This window comes from Symphodus melops, assembly GCF_947650265.1.
Source record: "Symphodus melops genome assembly, chromosome: 4".
NCBI classification, from domain to species: Eukaryota; Metazoa; Chordata; class Actinopteri; order Labriformes; family Labridae; genus Symphodus; species Symphodus melops.
In genome coordinates, this window is record NC_136694.1 from 1 (window position 1) to 21197 (window position 21197).

Below are 21197 nucleotides of genomic sequence, written 5' to 3' on the forward strand. Positions count from 1 at the left end.
GTCAGACTGTCTTCAACACGTCATGTGACCAAACTGTCCATAACACCACCCGTCAGACTGTCTTCAACACGTCATGTGACCAAACCGTCCATAACACACCCGTCAGACTGTCTTCAACACGTCATGTGACCAAACCGTCCATAACACCACCCGTCAGACTGTCTTCAACACGTCATGTGACCAAACCGTCCATAACACCACCCGTCAGACTGTCTTCAACACGTCATGTGACCAAACCGTCCATAACACCACCCGTCAGACTGTCTTCAACACGTCATGTGACCAAACCGTCCATAACACCACCCGTCAGACTGTCTTCAACACGTCATGTGACCAAACTGTCCATAACACCACCCGTCAGACTGTCTTCAACACGTCATGTGACCAAACTGTCCATAACACCACCCGTCAGACTGTCTTCAACACGTCATGTGACCAAACTGTCCATAACACCACCCGTCAGACTGTCTTCAACACGTCATGTGACCAAACCGTCCATAACACCACCCGTCAGACTGTCTTCAACACGTCATGTGACCAAACCGTCCATAACACCACCCGTCAGACTGTCTTCAACACGTCATGTGACCAAACGTCCATAACACCACCCGTCAGACTGTCTTCAACACGTCATGTGACCAAACCGTCCATAACACCACCCGTCAGACTGTCTTCAACACGTCATGTGACCAAACTGTCCATAACACCACCCGTCAGACTGTCTTCAACACGTCATGTGACCAAACTGTCCATAACACCACCCGTCAGACTGTCTTCAACACGTCATGTGACCAAACCGTCCATAACACCACCCGTCAGACTGTCTTCAACACGTCATGTGACCAAACCGTCCATAACACCACCCGTCAGACTGTCTTCAACACGTCATGTGACCAAACCGTCCATAACACCACCCGTCAGACTGTCTTCAACACGTCATGTGACCAAACTGTCCATAACACCACCCGTCAGACTGTCTTCAACACGTCATGTGACCAAACTGTCCATAACACCACCCGTCAGACTGTCTTCAACACGTCATGTGACCAAACCGTCCATAACACCACCCGTCAGACTGTCTTCAACACGTCATGTGACCAAACTGTCCATAACACCACCCGTCAGACTGTCTTCAACACGTCATGTGACCAAACTGTCCATAACACCACCCGTCAGACTGTCTTCAACACGTCATGTGACCAAACTGTCCATAACACCACCCGTCAGACTGTCTTCAACACGTCATGTGACCAAACCGTCCATAACACCACCCGTCAGACTGTCTTCAACACGTCATGTGACCAAACCGTCCATAACACCACCCGTCAGACTGTCTTCAACACGTCATGTGACCAAACCGTCCATAACACCACCCGTCAGACTGTCTTCAACACGTCATGTGACCAAACCGTCCATAACACCACCCGTCAGACTGTCTTCAACACGTCATGTGACCAAACCGTCCATAACACCACCCGTCAGACTGTCTTCAACACGTCATGTGACCAAACTGTCCATAACACCACCCGTCAGACTGTCTTCAACACGTCATGTGACCAAACTGTCCATAACACCACCCGTCAGACTGTCTTCAACACGTCATGTGACCAAACTGTCCATAACACCACCCGTCAGACTGTCTTCAACACGTCATGTGACCAAACTGTCCATAACACCACCCGTCAGACTGTCTTCAACACGTCATGTGACCAAACTGTCCATAACACCACCCGTCAGACTGTCTACAACACGTCATGTGACCAAACCGTCCATAACACCACCCGTCAGACTGTCTTCAACACGTCATGTGACCAAACTGTCCATAACACCACCCGTCAGACTGTCTTCAACACATCATGTGACCAAACTGTCCATAACACCACCCGTCAGACTGTCTTCAACACGTCATGTGACCAAACTGTCCATAACACCACCCGTCAGACTGTCTTCAACACTGTCTACATGTCATGTGACCAAACCGTCCATAACACCACCCGTCAGACTGTCTTCAACACATCATGTGACCAAACTGTCCATAACACCACCCGTCAGACTGTCTTCAACACGTCATGTGACCAAACTGTCCATAACACCACCCGTCAGACTGTCTTCAACACGTCATGTGACCAAACCGTCCATAACACCACCCGTCAGACTGTCTTCAACGCTGTCTACATGTCATGTGACCAAACTGTCCATAACACCACCCGTCAGACTGTCTTCAACGCTGTCTACATGTCATGTGACTAAACTATTGGTCACATGACAATGATAACTATTCATCTTCTCTGTTCAGTGACCAAAACATCCAGAACATCCTTTTTGATCAGGTGACCAAACCGTCCCTAACACCTCCTATAAAACTGTCCATGACGCCATCTTTTCATGACAACATGACTTTACACTGTTGGGTAAATAAACAGTCAACACCACCCCCTCCACTTTCCCCTGTCAGGTGTCCAACAAGTCAAAAACACCATCTCCATTGTTGGTTAACCCTTGTCTAGGTAACCATATGGGCAACATTTGCCGGGGAATCTGGGTCACCCTAAAACACTACCTACACAGGTGTGTGACCGAGCTGTGCTGTTCTTGTTGCCTAGTGACAACCTGATGACGGACATTTATGGAGCTAACCTGTACAACCGGTACCTGGCTCAGCAGCACGCTGCCATGACAACCACCACCAAACTTGTTGCTGAGGGAACAGGAAGTCAGGTGACGATGGCGGTGCCAGAGGAGGACCTGGTGTCGGCTGCTGCTCAGTGTCAGTCTATTTTGGTAGGAGTGATATTTGTCTTCCTCCTTAACCGAAGATAACCATATAAAGTTTAGTGGATAAATCTGACAAGCAAAGAATTAAATATGATTTTTAAAAAAAAATCAATCATCTTTATAAGTTAGAAGTGCAGTTTCCCCTGATAAGACCATGTCCTCTACCTGTCCTCAGGTGTGCACAGGTGTCTATAACCCTCACTCTCCGCTGCCCAGCGACCAGAGCTCTGCCTTCACAGAGTCGGTGTTCCATGGTCACAGGGACCTGGTCCTGGATCCAGACCTGGTGGAGCCCAGTCACGTGGTGGAGGACGTGGAGGCTGCAGTCGACCTGATGCTGCAGCGGGAGAGCACTGCCACCTCTTACACCTGAGCGCTGTGCAAACACCTGTCTCTGTTATCTGACAACACAGGAGAGTCATGATGCTGGAATCTTAATCCTCCACACTGAATCAAACTATTCACATTCTTCTATCGATTCCACCTCCAAGTCATCCAGAACCAGAAGTCCATCACAGATATGCTTTATTTATCTTTGATTTCAAGATCTGACACAGAGGACATTTTTATAAAGCTTCAGTGTTTTTGCCGTTGAAATAAAAGTGTCTGCATCGTTTGGACACGTGGGATTGTATGAACCTGTTGATGTTATTCATAATTATATTTATGTTTTTTATTAACCTTTTTGTCTTTTTTAAAACCCTGAAAGCTGCTGTAAATACATGACTGCAGCATGTCTGATAAATGATTAAAAAGTGTTTATTATGAAATCCAATTAACTACTAATGAATCAGACTGAATAAACATCATCTCACAGAAATGTGTTGGTATTTTGAACATCTTCAACACACAGGAGTTCCCTTTTCAGGTCGTGACCCCTAAAATCAGACATGGGACCCCCACTGTCTGTGGTCACGGTGTGTAACGGAGCGCACACACACCTTATCCAAACATGTTTGAATTTCCCTCGGGATCAATAAAGTATCTATCTATCCATCCATCCATCTATCTAACTATGTGCTAAATAAACGGATAACACAAATACAACAGCCTAAAAAGACATTCAATACTTATAGTTTATTTTATTTATTTTATTTTATTTATTTCAGAAACTACGAGCAGCTAAAGATGGATGCACATATTAAAGTGGAGACAAGTTAGACAGCAGCTGGAACTATTAGCTATGATGATGATGAGTAGACGGATCGATGAAGTGAACTTTACTGCAGGGATAATAATAATACTAATACAATCAACACATTCATAGACATTCAGAGAGAAAAGGTTTGTCCTGATCGTGTGTCTGTCCTCTTAAAGCTCACACTTTATTGTCAGACAGGAAGCAGATTCATGTTTAGACTTCAGCACTGAGTAGAAACGTATTCATATATCATATGTATATATATGTATATACAGGTGTGTTCATGTTTTTGTGTATAGAGCAGCACACACCTTTACTGACTGATGATTGGCTGAGGACAATAGGAATAATGGTGTGAGCTGTCCTGCTCTGTTTTAGAGCAGCATTTATTGATCACAAATATAACAAATAAAAACACTAATGTTCTGGCTTTTCTCCACGTGCATTATCTTTGGATGGAGAGAAGAATTGAACTAAACAAAAGGTTTAACAGGAGCTGCTCAGACGTTAAAAAGGTGAGGTGGGGAGGACCACGAGGAAGCTGTCTTTACACCATTTTCACAACTTGAGTTGAACAGTTTTAAACTCGGAGTTGCGGTCAGTGGTTGGATGGATATGGAAAAATAAATTGTTCCTGAATGACAAATGGCCTTATGATTGGGGAGAACCAATAACCACATTTAAATCTTTGTTTAAATTATGTGTCTGTTGAACAAGTGCAAGAGACTAATAAAATCTGGAATAATGAACTATCATGGACTATTTGTTTTATTTTACATTGCGTATTAAAAAACAAAACATATAAGAAGGGTCATAGCTAAGATGAGTAATTATATTCTTGTTACTGTTAATAAAAGATGTTTTAAACATCTAACATTCAAATATTTTGAACAGTTAATTCAGGCTTTAACATGGTCCAGTCTTGACCTGTTGCCCAGGAGTACGTTCCAATGGACACGTTGGAGAAATTACTAATGAAACTGAGCTCAGTGCTCCGTTGTGCATACAGAATGAATGTTGTTGCGATGGATAACTGTCTAGCTTGGTGTGTGTGTGTGTGTGCATTTGTCTTGTTATGATGTGTTGCAATGTGTCACTATGTACAGTAAAGTCTGTTGTAAGGATCCCAGGAGGAATAGCTGTGACAACGCTGCAGCTCAGCATCCAAACAGTAAACTCAACTACTGCTACTGGTGTGTGTAATTTTACATGTTAAATATTTTAGACATTCATTTCATCTTAATTTCAATCAATGACTGAATTTGGAATTAAACCATAAACCGTGTGCATATTTATAATAAAAAATGTCAAATGTGTGTTTTAATTATTTTACATATTTTTGGAGAACACATCATCAGGTAACTGAGAATGTGTAAAAACGTTCATGAAACCATTTAAACTTGACATTGATTCCTTGAGTTATAAATGTTCAGCCTGTTGGACTTTGCTGTTTCTCCTGTCTGAACACAGAAACACAGAGCACTCTCAGGGTGTCGTGCCTTTATAAAGTGCCTCTATAATTATATCAACAATAAGTGAAACATATCAATTATGGGGTAAGGAATTGACTTTTGCAACGTCTCAGGTGATTTCTGCCTGTTTGACCTCTTCAACATGGCGGCTCCGAAAGGACTTTCCGGAAAAGGAAAAGGGGTAACAGCGGCGCATGCGCAGTCGCTCACTCCGCGTCCCTGTAAAGATGTCTGAGCAGGCGGGGAGGGAGCGGAGCGGAGGACCCGAAACAAACGGACAGAACCAGAGACTCTCTGCTACCTAACCGGTCAAGGTAAGGGCAGGCGGCCCCGCGCAGCAGCTCGGAGGGCAGCGACGTGTGGCTGAAGGTTTCGGCGTTCAAAAGAAGCGGATTTCCGGCGCGCTTGGCGGCTGAGTTTGTAATAAAAGATAGAAACACTGTACAGGACTCGCAGCGCTGTGGCAGGGGCGTGTCCGCCATCTTGTATGAGAAGTGGCGCCTAAACAGCAGCTGTCGCTCAGCGTGCTTACAGGGCGAAATGCGCTAAATGGTGGAATAAACTAACGTAAAAAGACGGGTCGATTACATTTCTGTGTTTTAAGATGGTTTAAGCCCGGCTCGGCCCCGCTGCTACCCGGTACCGAGCGCTGCTGTGTCCGTGTCTTCTGCGCGAGCTCCCGAGGAGCAGCCGCGGCTTTTTGTTGTCCTCCCCCCTCGCGCCCCCTCCTCGCGCTTCTCCTCCTCCGTGTTTGTTTGGAAATCCCGTCAGCGCATGCGTGTAACCATAGCGCTCATTTTTTTGCGTATGTGAAATAAAGGGTCTAAATGTAATAAAATGTACCGACACTGCGCTGTCTGCTCACCGTGTGATCACAAAGACTGTGTTTTTAATTGTTTATCGATTAATTTTATTACATCCAAACTCTGAATAACCGCCGCAGACGGTCCAGTCCGGACCACCGAGCAGGTCGGCCCGGTTCGTGCTGTCACCGAAGCTGATCGGACAAACTGTGACTGAACGGACGGAGGAGAATGTGTGTCCATCACAATTAATCAGTTTTAAATCAAAGTGTCTGAGTCGCTTCAGCTGCACATTATTCTAATAAGAGTAAAAACATGACGGTCAGAGAGACGTCACTGAAATCAAAACAGAAACTAATCCAACAGTCTGTCGTTTTTACGGCCCTGCTTTTTAATCTCCTGTCGATAAACCAGCCGATCGGACTCTAACTCAGTTTAAATCATTAGCTGTCACTCAGGTTAAGTGGAGTCTGTTGGGGCCCCGGGGAAAAATCAATTAGAGGCCCTCCAACCAGCGTTTATCACCATCATCCTTCATCTTTATTTATCGACTTTCATCAACAAACTTTCCACACCAACACCAACAAATAGCATTTCTGCACATCAAAACAAGACATGTCAAAGATAGGGCCCCCTTAGGGAAGTCCCCTACTGTCGTTGCAGAATGTGCTGACCAAAGCAGAGCCTCAGCTCATGCTGTTACCTGATGTGTGTGTGTGTTTACATCAGTGTTTGAAGACACACACAGCCTCACAGGAGCCGTGTGGAGCAGGACACACTCTGGGACCGCTCAGATGTTCTGACACCTCTTTGATTGACAGTCATGTTAGAGACGTGTTCATTTAAAGACTGACGTGTTTGACATGTTGAAGTCTTCTTATGGATGACTTTCTTTGTAAAGCAGCGTCCGTCTCCTGGTCGGGTTTGAGCTCCAAACAGAGTTCAGGGACACGTTGAGTTTTTTGTCTTCAGTTTCACTTGTCCAGCAGTGAGACGTCAGCGTCCTCCTTTAAGTGGACAAACCGGTTCTCTTCTTTTATCTCATCGATGAATCCAAAGACTGTCAGAGTCTGATGAGAACACAAGGGGGCGCTCAAAGCCAGAACACTCATGAAAACACCTTTTAAAGGACCAGTTCAAATCTTCAGCCTTTTATTATTATTATTATTGATTATTATTGATTATCTTTATGAAGTTGTTTTAACATGTTACATTTAATGTTTATCACTTTTATAAGAACTGTGTCTGTTATTTACTGGCAGATTAATTATTATAATCTTTATTAATCCTGCCAGGACACTCTGTTTAATGAACACACACACACACACACACACACACGCATTAATGGAGAGGTCTCAGAGTGTGGGGGGGGGGGGCTGCACTCAGAGAGAGCTCCTGAGCTGCTGGGGAATTAGGTGCCTTGCTCAAGGGCACCTTGGGCCATGTCAGGACTTGAACCTGGACCCTCCAGTTCCCTACAGACTGAGTTTTTGTTTTCTCGTCTTTCAGTAAACAGTGAGCTTTCTGTTTTTCCTTCCAGGCACGTCGATGTCATTCTAACGAACACGTGAGATGTCCAACGACAGCCAGGGATCGGTGAAGGGGGAGGCGGCCATGGTGCCCTCTCCCTCTGTGCCCGCTGTCTCTCAGGGCCCGCCCCTTTCTCCGTCCACCACCAAACCACCTGAACTTCCAGGTACACCTGCGTGTCTCTACACTGTGAGCGGGACAGTTGAGCTGGTCCGGGTTAGTCCACATGCTGACCCGTCTCTCTCCCCCGTCTCTCTGACAGATGAGCTGGTCCAGGCTGGGTGGTCTAAGTGCTGGTCTCGGAGGGAGAATCGACCGTATTATTTCAACAGATTCACCAATCAGAGTCTGTGGGAGGTGCCAGTGCTGGGGCAGCATGATGTCATCGTGAGTTCATTCCCCGTTTCCTTTAAAGCTGACGGTTTTATTTGTCTGGTACCGGGGTCAGTAAAAACCGGTTTTAACCAGTCCGTCGGTTTGCTTTCAGTCTGACCCTTTAGGTCTGAACGCTGCGCCGGCGGAGGGCGGAGACGCTAACCTGGGTAATGGTCAGAGGAAGAGGAGGATCTCTGAGGAGCAGGGGGCGGGGCCTATCAGCTTGAAGCGAGCCAAGGTATGAACGGCCCCCCTGCAGCTGAGCTCAGACCGCCGTCAGCTGTTCATCCTGCTGACGTGTCCGTCTGTGCTTCGTTTACAGGTGGAGCCCACCACGCCCATCTCTCCCAGCACACCTGGGGCCAAACCCTGGAACAACACACCTGAAGACAAACAGGCTCCACAAGCAGCACCCACCACACCCAGTCCTGCCCCGGCGCCCTACAGACCGGCTGTGTGAGTACGGCGGCGTGCTCCCGCTCTGCGCCTGCAGCCGCGCTCTCACTGACGCCTCCTCAACGTGCTTGTTGTGATTGTTTGCAGGATCTACTGGGATCTGGACATCCAGACCAACGCTGTGGTCAGAGAGCACCCCCCCGCCAACCACCTGCCCCCCCACCCCGAGGTCGAACTGCAGAGAGCCCAGCTGGTCACCAAGCTCCGGCAGCACTACCACGAGCTGTGTCACCAGAGAGAAGGTAGCGTCACGCCACATGCTCCCTCCACGCCGTTTGTTGTCTCACAGATTAACTTGACAGCAGCTGACGTCTTCTGTGCTCTCTGATTGGATAAAAGCCACCGGGGTCGTTCCATGCCCTGCGGTCCAGAGCTCCCACCTGACCGCCTCAGATGTTGATGATGTTCGGTTCACATGTTGTTCCCTGGCTGAACTGAGCGTGTGCAGAGTGTTAGCTCCCCAAACAATGACTCGCCTTTACACGCCGGCGTTTTCCTCGGCGACTCCGTCGGGCTGAAGATGACTCTGCACATCTTCACACAGACTTCTTAAGATGAGATGTAGTTTTAGTTTCTGCACAAACTGAGATTAGAAATCCGTCCGCTGAACTTCTCGCACGCTCGCTACGCTTCCAGGCCGCGGCCACGTGCCAGTCGACGGACTACAACAATGGAGGATGTCGTGGCAGGAGCCTCGTTTGTCGACAGAGCTGTCAATCATCTTTTTCTATCGTCACATAACTTAGATCTACGTGTCTTAGCGTGAACACGGGGACGTGATCAGACCGCCGCTGTATTGGCGCTCCTGTGCCGTGGTGCCGAGCCGAACGCTGCGGAGGCCTTACAGAGGAGAGATAGCACGTGCATGACTCCGCCTCTGTGTGGCGCCCTCGCTGTGCCGTGGGCGGATCCAAATATTACGCCGTAGTGGAATCAGAGTGAACGTGACTCAAACACGGTCGAGCTGAAGAGTATTCTGATTTTATAATTCATCTCGTGTCCCATCTGTTAACATGGAGGGGGCGGAGCTTATGCCATCGCTTGAGCAGCACGCTCACCAGCTGAATGTTTGTCCTCGCCAGGTATCGATCCGCCGCGAGAGTCTTTCAACCGCTGGCTTCTGGAGAGGAAGGTGATCGACAAAGGTCACGACCCCTTGTTGCCTAGTGACTGTGACCCCGTCATCTCGCCGTCCATGTTCAGAGAGGTCATGAACGACATTCCCATCAGGTGCGTGACCCTCAGAGTGTGAGAACGCTTGTGATTGGCTGGCTGCTGTAGCGTGTTGTTCTGTTTCTCAGGTTGTCCCGCATTAAGTACAAAGAGGAGGCTCGGAAGATTCTGTTCAGATACGCCGAGGCGGCCAAGAAGATGATCGACTCCCGGTTGGTTGAAAGCGTTTTATCAGGCGTGGATCTTCAGCTGCTTGGCGGCGAGCGAGCCGTGACGGTTATTTATTCATGTTTGCAGAAATGCGAGTCCGGAGAGCAGGAAGGTGGTGAAGTGGAACGCTGAAGACACCATGAGCTGGCTGCGTCGAGATCACTCCGCCAGCAAGGAGGACTACATGGTGATTATCAGGCGTTCCTTTTAACCACGTGGTATCAGCACGCCGCTCTCCCATCATTAACACCTGTCTCGTCTCTGCAGGACCGTCTGGAGCACCTGAGGCAGCAGTGCGGTCCGCACGTCACCGCCGTCGCCAAAGACTCCGTGGAGGGAATCTGCTCCAAGATCTACCAGCTGTCCGCTGAGTACAGCCGCCGCATGAGGCAGATCCACCTGACGCTGCTGCAGGACCCCCCCACAGGTGAGCACGCAGCCCCCGCCCCCCCCACAGGTGAGCACGCAGCCCCCGCCCCCACACACACAGGTGAGCACGCAGCCCCCGCCCCCACAGGTGAGCACGCTGCCCCCCCCCCGCCCCCACAGGTGAGCACGCTGCCCCCCCCCCCGCCCCCACAGGTGAGCACGCAGCCCCCGCCCCCACAGGTGAGCACGCTGCCCCCCCCCCCCCCCACACACACAGGTGAGCACGCAGCCCCCCCCCACACACACACAGGTGAGCACGCAGCCCCCCCCCACAGGTGAGCACGCAGCCCCCCCCCCACACACACAGGTGAGCACGCAGCCCCCGCCCCACGCAGCCCCCGCCCCCACACACACACACACACAGGTGAGCATGCAGCCCCCCCCCCCCCACAGGTGAGCACGCAGCCCCCCCCCACAGGTGAGCACGCAGCCCCCGCCCCCACAGGTGAGCACGCAGCCCCCGCCCCCACAGGTGAGCACGCAGCCCCCCCCCTCACAGGTGAGCACGCAGCCCCCACCCCCCCCACACACACACACACAGGTGAGCACGCAGCCCCCCCCCCCCCCCCCCACACACACACACACACAGGCGAGCACGCAGCCAAGCCTGCTGCAGGACCCCCCAGGCGTCCTCCTGTCCTCACGTGGTGTGTGTGTGTGTGTGTGTGTGTGTGTGTGTGTGTGTGTGTGTGTGTGTGTGTGTGTGTGTGTGTGTGTGTGTGTGTGTGTGTGTGTGTGTGTGTGTGTGTGTGTGTGTGTGTCTTTCAGAGGCGAGCGAGTCCCCCCAGCAGTCCCGGCTGGTCTACTGTTACCCGGTGCGTCTGGCGATCCCCTCGCCCCCCCTGCCGCGGGTGGAGCTGCACTTTGAGAACGACGTGGCGTGTTTACGCTTCAAAGGAGAGATGGTCAAAGTCAACAGGGGGCATTTCAGCAAACTGGTGAGTCTCCGCCTCCCCGCCGTCCGTCAGGTGGCGTCTGTTCACGTCTGACTGTCCGTGTGTCGCTGTGTCCAGGAGCTGCTGTATCGGTACAGCTGCATCGACGACCCGCGCTTTGAGAGGTTCCTGTCCAGAGTCTGGTGCCTCATGAAGAGATACCAGGTCAGCTGTCTGTCTCCTGTCCAATCACAGATCAGCTGATCACCCCTGGCTCCGCTCACCTCTGTGTGTGTGTGTGTGTGTGTGTCCAGTCAATGTTTGGCAGCGGCGCTAACGAGGGGACGGGCCTGCAGGGGGCGCTGCCGGTGCCGGTGTTTGAGGCGTTAAACCGACAGTTTGGCGTTTCCTTCGAGTGTTTCGCCTCGCCACTTAACTGCTACTTCAAACAGTTTGGCTCCGCCTTCCCCGACACTGACTGCTTCTTTGGATCCAGAGGGTGAGACGGCTGTAACACACACACACACACACACACACACACACACACACACACACACACACACACACACACAGACACACACACACACACACAGACACACACACACACACACACAGACACACACACACACACACACACACACACACAGACACACACACACACACACACAGACACACACACACAGACACACACACACACACAGACACACACATACACACACACAGACACAGACACACACACACAGACACACACACACAGACACACACACACACAGACACACACACAGACACACACACAGACACACACACACACACACACACACACAGACACACACACACACACATACACACACACAGACACACACACACACACACACACAGACACACACACACAGACACACAGACACACACACACACACACACACACACACAGACACACACACACACACACACAGACACACACACACACACACACAGACACACACACACACACACACAGACACACACAGACACACACACACAGACACACACACACACACACACACAGACACACACACAGACACACACACACACACACACACACAGACACACACACAGACACACACACACACACACACACAGACACACATACACACACACAGACACACACACACACACACACACACACAGACACACACACACACACACACAGACACACACACACACACACACAGACACACACACACAGACACACACACACACACACACACACACACACACACACACACACACACACACACACACACACAGACACACACACACACACACACACACACACACACACACACACACACACACACACACACACACACAGACACACACACACACACACACACACACACACACACACAGAATGGTCAGAACTTGATTGGTTTAGTATAAATGGCGTTTTGTGTCTTCAGGCCGTTCCTGTCTTTCTGTCCGGTCAGCGGCTCGTTTGAAGCTAACCCGCCCTTCTGTGAAGAGCTGATGGACGCCATGGTGATGCACTTCGAGGTCAGACCAATGCTCGCACCACACTGTGCTGGTTTGAACCAGTTCATCCCCATTGAAACCAGTCTGGACTAAGTCCTCTCCAGCTCATCACGTCTGTCTGTCCTTCTCAGGAGCTTTTAGATAAATCCTCTGAGCCACTCTCCTTCATCGTCTTCGTCCCGGAGTGGCGTGATCCCCCGACCCCGGCTCTGACCCGCATGGAAGCAAGTCGATTCCTCCGTCACCAGCTGAGCGTCACCGCCTACGAACACGAGTACCGCTCGGGGAGCCAACACCTCTGCAAGAGGTACCGAGAGTCTCCTGAAGGCCGCCACCGCTCCATCTACTGTGGGGAAGCACACTGTACTACATTAAAGTGTGTGTGTGTGTGTGTGTGTGTGTGTGTGTGTGTGTGTGTGTGTGTGTGTGTGTGTGTGTGTGTGTGTGTGTGTGTGTGTGTGTGTGTGTGTGTGTGTGTGTGTGTGTGTGTGTGTGTGTGTGTGTGTGTGTGTGTGTGTGTGTGTGTGTGTGCGTGCGTGTGTGTGTGTGTGTGTGTGTGCGTGCTTTCAGAGAGGAGATGTACTACCGGGCGGTCCACGGGACGTCCGTGCTCTTCCTTCAGAACGACGCTGGTTTTGCAAAGTGGGGTCCGACAGCGGAGCGGTTAGCCGAGCTGACAGCTGCGTATCGCCCCTCGCCGTCCCGCACAACCTCAATGTCCTCTCCCGGCCCCGCCAACACGGCTCCTGGAGACAAAGACTCCGCCCCCAAGGCAGCTGATAAGACGCCGAGTGGTGTGATTACACCTGTTGTCCATGACAACAACAACGGCAACAACAGCAGCAGCAGCAGTAGCAGCAGCAGCAGCAGCAGCAGCAGCAGTCCTCAAGAAAAGGTGGCTGCTGTGTAAAAAGGGCGGGGCTTATATTGTGACCACGCCCATCACATATTCAAGAGTTGTTTAAAGATGTTTCTGTTTTAAAGTGTTAGTTTTTCTGATCGTTGTCTTGTCTGTCCAAAATGTCCCTCACCAGCACCTGTAGCACACCTGCAGCATTTGTCCATTTACCCACAATGCTGTTCTGCGACCGCCGCTAGGAGGGGCGGGGTCAGAGCAGTCCTTTAAAACCTGATGAAGTCATCTATTACATTGTCACTTTGTCCCTCTCATTCTGGCTCATCATCCTTCACATCAGCTCCTCTGATTGGTCGAAGCTCTGACATCACAGCACCTGGAGCTTTTTTTTTCACCTGCAGCTGATTCAAGTACAGGTGTGGCTGCTCCTGTTGCCTAGCAACAAACAAGGCAGCCAACAAGTTGGTGACGTAAATCAGCAGGTGGCAAAATGTTGGCGCTCCAGCAATAAAAACTTCTTAACTTGCCTGTGATGTCATCTGTGATGTCACTAGACTTCTGATTGGCTCCCACACCAACAGGGCTTGGTGATTGGTTGATATGGCAGCTATCGTTTCTATTTGACTCGTCCTTCTTTGTGTTGTCAGACAGAATTGGCGCTTGTCCCTCTTTAGGCTCCGCCTCCTCAGTACTCTGTGGCCATTCAGATGGATAAACCTCATCGGTCAGAGATGGATTGTGGGAAGGAGGCGGAGCCTTCTCAGTATGTTCATATTTACTAAAGGAAGGAGGCGGAGTCAGACTTGGGACTGGCCAGCGAAGACAGACGCCCCCCATCATCAAACAGGAAGTGTGATCAGCAGAATGATGGCGTTGTTGTGTGGCGAAGGATGGAGCTGTTGGAGACGAGCAGGTGAACTGAAGCGTGACACGAAGTGTTTCCCTTTATTTCCTGGTTAACGTTTATAAACGCCAGCCTTCATCCAAATGCTCTTTTTGTTTTAACTAAAAAGCAAACGTGGCGTGTCACACTTCATAACCTGACTCCAACAGCTGACAGCCTGCTCTCTGATTGGTAGATGAGTCTGTCTCCGTGTGTACATACTGTACAGTCAAACTGATATGAAGTCTGTTGATGTTATTTTCCTCATCTGCTGTTAAATCGATTGAAAAACGAATTTAAATGTTTTTTTATTTGGTTAATTTAACATTTTTTAAAAATTGAGATCTGTTCTCTGTATGATACCGCTTATAATAGTTTGTTTTAAACTAAACCAAAGTGTTATTAAAAAAAAAAAAAATCTATATCTTGTATGTAAAGTAGACGTGTGTATGCATCGGTAAAATCCAACCAGCAGAAAACTCCTCCACGTTATTTTTATAATCCTCAGCTGATTCTGTTTTTTATGGGTTGTTTCTGTTTTGCATGAAACCTTTTGGACTCTAAATGATCTTCTTGTTCCTGAATGTGTTTTTTTATTTTATGTTGAAGCGAAGTCTTCATGCTGGGCGGTGTCGCTGCATCACAGAAAATATTCTAATTGTTTTGAAAAACAGATTTTTTTTGTTTCCTGAAGTAAAAAGGGGAAAGTCAAACGTCTGCTGGCTAAGCTAGCATTGTACTGGGTCTTTATGCTAAGCTAGGCTAATGTGACAGTTGTTTTTGTAATCAGTTGGGTTGTTTTTTCGTCAATCACACTAAGTGAAGCAAAGGAAACAAACTGGAGATGTTTCATATCATCAAAGGTCATGTTCAAGGTCATTATCAGTGCTGAAGGTCGATAGTTTGGCTGTTTCCAGGCTGCTCTGTAGCTAACTGTCGTATATTATAGAGTACATGATTAATGCCAGTAGGGAAAATATGGCGCCGGTTTCTAACGACCTGCGCTGAAACCATCACTTCAACGAAAGGTCGACTGAGCGTTTCCTCCGGGGAGAAATATCTCCGAACTTCTCCCCGAGGAAAGACGACACTGACTTCATGCTGGAAGCTCGTCGTCGTGGTTTTAAAGTCTCATCGTATCTTAGACAATGTTTTTAACCTGTAATTCCACATGTTGATGTTCTGACTGGGGAAAGGTCAAAGGTTATTTTTAATAGTTTTGTTATTGAAGGATTTAAAGGTGAGGCTGCGCTCACGCCGCACGCCTTCACGCTCGTCTGATTTGTCACGTGGCCTTGAAAAGAAGAACGTGCAGAAAACACCTCCAGTCGTTTGTCTTTGCTGAATTTAAACTCGTCAGAGTCGATGAAGTTTATGAAACCAGAGGAGAATCTGAAACCATGTTTAATGTGGCGACGCTGCACAGCCATGAAGGCGGCGGCCATGTTTGTGTTGGGGTCTTCACAGCTGGAGAATGTAAATACAGTCTGTCCTTTATCCTGCCTGCAGACAAACTGCAGCTTCACTCTGCCAGTAAAAATATATCAGCCCACCTACACAGCGGTCCTCTTGTCTTTATGAGCGTCCATCATCATCCAACACTGTTTAAAACCCTGACATAAATATCCTCCATGTTCCTCTAACACCAACGTGTCTCTAGTCTGTGTACAAACCCTCCAATGATTCAAGGTTCTTTTCTTTCCCCCCGGTGCAACGTAGATAAGAAAAGGTAAATAAAATAAAACAACCGGCACAGTCTGAGGCCTCTCGCTGAGGAAGTCCAGCAGCCAGTTGCACAGGGAAGTGCTGAGCTCCAGCTGGTCCAGTTTGCCGATCAGCTGCTGAGGGATGATGGTGTTGAATGCTGAACTGAAGTCTATGAACAGCATTCTGACGGAGGAGTCTTTGGAGTCCAGGTGGGTGAGGGCTGGGTGAAGAGCAGAGCAGATTGCATCCTCGGTTGATCTGTTGCCCCGGTATGCAAACTGGTCGGGGTCTAGGGTGGAGGGGAGGGAGGATTTGATGTGGGCCATGACTAATCTTTCAAAGCCCTTCATGATGATGGGGGTCAGTGCAACGGGTCTATAGTCATTGAGAGTGGATGGTGATGGCTTCTTTGGAATGGGTATGATGGTGGTCGTTTTGAAGCATGTTGGAACAACAGTCTGCCTCAGAGGAGCTCAAAGATGTCTGTGAAGACTTCTTTGAGCTCCTCTGCACAGTCCTTCAGCACACGGCCAGGGATGTGGTCTGGACCTGCAGCCTTGCAGGAAGGTTCTCTTCACGCTGGCTGCAGTCAGGCACAGGGTCTGGTCGTGGGGAGGAGGGGTGGTCTTCTGTGCGGGCATGCTGCTGTTTGCTTCAAACCTGGCAAAGAAGCAGTTTAGGTCGTTCAGCAGAGAGGTGTGGTTGTCACAGGTCTGTGGCTTGGGTTTGTAGTCCGTGATGGTCTGGATACCACGCCACAGGCTCTGCGCGTCTCTGCTGGTTACTTTAAGTGAGTAGCTGTGTTTAGCTTTCCTGATGACACGGGACAGGTTGGCCCTCGCTGTTCTCAGGCCGACTGCATCCCCAGCTCTGAAGGCCATGTTCCTGGCCCTCAGTAGCCCGCGTACCTCTCCTGTCAGCCATGGCTTCTGGTTAGCCCGGGTGGTGATGGTTCTGGTGGTGGTGACATCATCAATGCATTTGCCGATGTAGGACGTAACAGTGTCAGAGTACTCCTCAATGTCTGTGTGGTTGTTGTAGGTGGCTGCCTGCTGAAACATCTCCCAGTCTGTCCTGCAGTGCAGCAGAAGCCCCCTCTGGTCACACACATACCTGCTTCAGAACCGGTTTGGTGACTTTAACCCTGGGTCTGTAAGCTGGCATTAGCATTACACTGATGTGGTCAGAGTAGCCAATCTGGGGGCGGGGTGACGCCTTGTAAGCACCTTTAACAGATGTGTAAATCATGTCTAAGGTGTTACCTTCTCTTGTGGGGAAGTTCATGTGTTGGTGGAAGTGGGGTAAAACCGTCTTGAGATTTGCGTGGTTAAAATCCCCCGCGATGATGAAAAATCCGTCTGGGTGGGCGGTCTGCTGCTCACTGATGGCGTTGTTCCCAAAGTGCATCGACTCTATCAGCGTTGTTGTTAGCGGGGGGGATATACACAGCGACGAGCAGGGTCACTGTAATCTCCCTCGGTTGATAGAAAGGACGGCACCTTATGATCATAAACTCCACCAGCGGTGAACAGTGTTTACATACCACAGCTGCATCCCGACACCAAGCATCCCTGATGTAGACACAGACTCCACCACCTTTCTTCTTTCCTCCTTTAATAAGGATTCTGTCCGAACGGTAGCATGTGAACTGTTCAAGCTGAACGGCGGAGTCCGGGATGTGTTCGTTCAGCCATGTCTCTGTGAATATGTACGCACAGCCGTCCCTAACGTCGCGGTGTGCAGCTCTCATCAGCTCTATGTGGTCCATTTTATTGTCCAAAGATCTGACATCAGCCCGTAGAAGAGTCTGAAGAGCGCTCCTGTAGGGCATTTTAGCGAGCCTCGCTTTTATGCCTCCATGTTTACCTCTCTTTTGTTTTCGCTCGCACCGTTTGCATTTCCGTCTCCTCTCCAGGGAGTCAACTGGCTCGCAAAGTAATCCCAAAGTTTGAAGCTGTTGTTTTAGGGATTCCGGTAATAAATGTCATTACTGTTTGAGTCCAGTAGAAACTTGTGGCTGTAATTGAGTTTTTCCAAAGTAAGAGAAAAGTGAAAACACCGTTCTAGGGAGAGAGAGGGGCGACTGCTCGCGCCGCCAGCTAAACAACACTCCATGTTGTTTCTATCTTAGTCTGCTGGGTGTGCAGGAGGAGATGATCACCAAACAACCAAACCTGATCACTAAACAACCAAACCTGATCACTAAACAACCAAACCTGATCACCAAACAACCAAACCTGATCACTAAACAACCAAACCTGATCACCAAACAACCAAACCTGATCACTAAACAACCAAACCTGATCACTAAACAACCAAACCTGATCACTAAACAACCAAACCTGATCACTAAACAACCAAACCTGATCACTAAACAACCAAACCTGATCACTAAACTACCAAACCTGATCACTAAACTACCAAACCTGATCACTAAACTACCAAACCTGATCACTAAACAACCAAACCTGATCACTAAACAACCAAACCTGATCACTAAACTACCAAACCTGATCACTAAACAACCAAACCTGATCACTAAACAACCAAACCTGATCACTAAACAACCTGATCACTAAACAACCAAACCTGATCACTAAACAACCAAACCTGATCACTAAACCACCAAACCTGATCACCAAACAACCAAACCTGATCACTAAACAACCAAACCTGATCACTAAACAACCAAACCTGATCACTAAACAACCAAACCTGATCACTAAACAACCAAACCTGATCACTAAACAACCAAACCTGATCACTAAACAACCAAACCTGATCACTAAACAACCAAACCTGATCACTAAACAACCAAACCTGATCACTAAACAACCAAACCTGATCACTAAACAACCAAACCTGATCACTAAACAACCAAACCTGATCACTAAACTACCAAACCTGATCACTAAACAACCTGATCACTAAACAACCAAACCTGATCACTAAACAACCAAACCTGATCACTAAACAACCAAACAACCAAACCTGATCACTAAACAACCAAACCTGATCACTAAACTACCAAACCTGATCACTAAACAACCTGATCACTAAACAACCAAACCTGATCACTAAACAACCAAACCTGATCACTAAACAACCAAACAACCAAACCTGATCACTAAACAACCAAACAACCAAACCTGATCACTAAACAACCAAACCTGATCACGGCAGGTTTGAACATTTCAAACACAATCACGACCCTGATTCCTGACTCTGTCCACCTTTTAGATCAATACATTCCAGAAATAATGTTTGGTTCATAAAAACCTCTCAGTCAGGATTTCTTTCTGTGCAGCCTGCTGACTTCAGGCCTGCAGGGACTCTACACGGCCTGCAGGGACTCTACACGGCCTGCAGGGACTCTACACGGCCTGCAGGGACTCTACACGGCCTGCAGGGACTCTACACGGCCTGCAGGGACTCCACACGGCCTGCAGGGACTCCACACGGCCTGCAGGGACTCCACACGGCCTGCAGGGACTCCACACGGCCTGCAGGGACTCCACACGGCCTGCAGGGACTCCACACGGCCTGCAGGGACTCCACACGGCCTGCAGGGACTCTACACGGCCTGCACGGACTCTACACGGCCTGCAGGGACTCTACACGGCCTGCAGGGACTCCACACGGCTGATATTAAATACATTTATAAAACTTCAGTGACACAGACATCCTGACTTTGTCCATCTTCAGCTAAACACTCATTTAGCAGATCCAGGATTTGAATCCTCTCTGAACTAAAACACTGAGTTTAGTTCCAGCTCCAAACTAAGCAGGCGTCGAGGTCGTTCACACTGAAACAGAGCTGCAGAAAAAGTGCTCCAGCTCCGAGCCGCACGCCGCCTCGCACATTAAACGTCTCATTTAAGACCCTTTAAGAGACCAGAAGCGACCTTTGACCTTTTGACCGTCTTTATGAGGACGTGAGAACAGAAGCAGTGAGCTCTGTTGGAAGAAGTCACGTCTGACAAGTCTTCTCCTGCACCACTGTTTTCACACTTCCTGTCAATGTCGACTGGCACTCATACTAATGACGGATTCTAATTAGGCGGGGAGTGGTGGATCATTTCTATTGGCTAATGAGATGAATGTGGGTGGATGAATGGAGGCGTGTTTTAATGGAAAGGTGTGCAGTCATGTGAAGCTGACATTTTTTTTAAATGTATTAGTGGAGCACCCAGTCAATATGAAGAAGGCCAGAACTGGTGATGCCTTTAATGTCCGTCGGTGTCATTCATCAACGTAACAACTAACAATAATTACAAACGTGTTTTAACTGAGCAGCTTATTCATTTCCTTCCTTAACTTTATAGAATTTCATACATTTGCAATAAACATTTACATACCTGAAATATTCTTTATGTAATTGTACCAACCTTGTTCCCTAACTGACTGATGCCAAAACGCTGTTTTCTTCAATGTTTCTGTACTCTTTAACTTCTTACTCTCCATCAACGTCTTTTACTCTTCTTCGTTGCCAAAACTACCGTTGTACCGCACTTCCAGTTAAAGGAAGCCTTCAAAATAAAAGCACCCAAACTCCTCCATAGACGAAAACTAAAAGGAGTCAAATTATTGGCCTTTACAATTAGAGCACCACTTGTTAATAGCTTTGATGTTTGTGAAATGGTTCATCCATCAGTATGGAGAAGCTCTTTCCCTGATGGGATGTTTGTAGGAGCTTTTTATTTGTTCTTTAATTCAATAGAATTGGGAGTCATGTGGGTTTCGTTCTTCAACTCGTTTTCTTCATGTAGACTGGATTCGGGCTCAGTATATGTTTAGTCCGTTTAGTGTCTTTGTTAGATTTGAGCAACACTGTGGGCACCTGAGCTGAGGCAGGTAGAGGACCAGCATGCACCTCACCAATAGCAAGTAAAGTACAGTATCAATCACTTGATTTAACTGTTTGTTTTAGATGACTTAAATCTCTCCGTCTGATACTGTCTGCCCAATAACGTGTTTTAATTATTGTAGCGTCCGTCCGG

The 21197-nt window shown here is 48.6% G+C and overlaps 2 protein-coding genes across 2 annotated transcripts; both read left to right on the plus strand.

Annotated features, from left to right (window-relative positions):
- Positions 1–2603: 2603 nt before the first annotated feature.
- Positions 2604–3191, plus strand: LOC306823052 (haloacid dehalogenase-like hydrolase domain-containing 5; the record flags this gene model as incomplete). The annotated part of the gene is made up of 2 exons (XM_079342417.1): positions 2604–2781; positions 2951–3191. Coding segments are annotated over 2 exons (376 nt in total), but the record flags the coding sequence as incomplete, so codon positions are not given.
- Positions 3192–5608: 2417 nt separating this feature from the next.
- pcif1 (phosphorylated CTD interacting factor 1) lies at positions 5609–16046 on the plus strand. The gene is made up of 16 exons (XM_079341547.1): positions 5609–5702; positions 7732–7887; positions 7984–8108; positions 8209–8334; positions 8419–8552; positions 8640–8794; positions 9635–9782; positions 9854–9937; positions 10023–10122; positions 10203–10362; positions 11133–11302; positions 11378–11464; positions 11554–11738; positions 12679–12772; positions 12883–13058; positions 13322–16046. The coding sequence occupies exons 2-16, from the start codon at positions 7764–7766 to the stop codon at positions 13659–13661; spliced, it is 2208 nt and encodes a 735-aa protein (XP_079197673.1). The 5' UTR covers positions 5609–5702; positions 7732–7763; the 3' UTR covers positions 13662–16046.
- The last annotated feature ends 5151 nt before the right edge of the window (positions 16047–21197 follow it).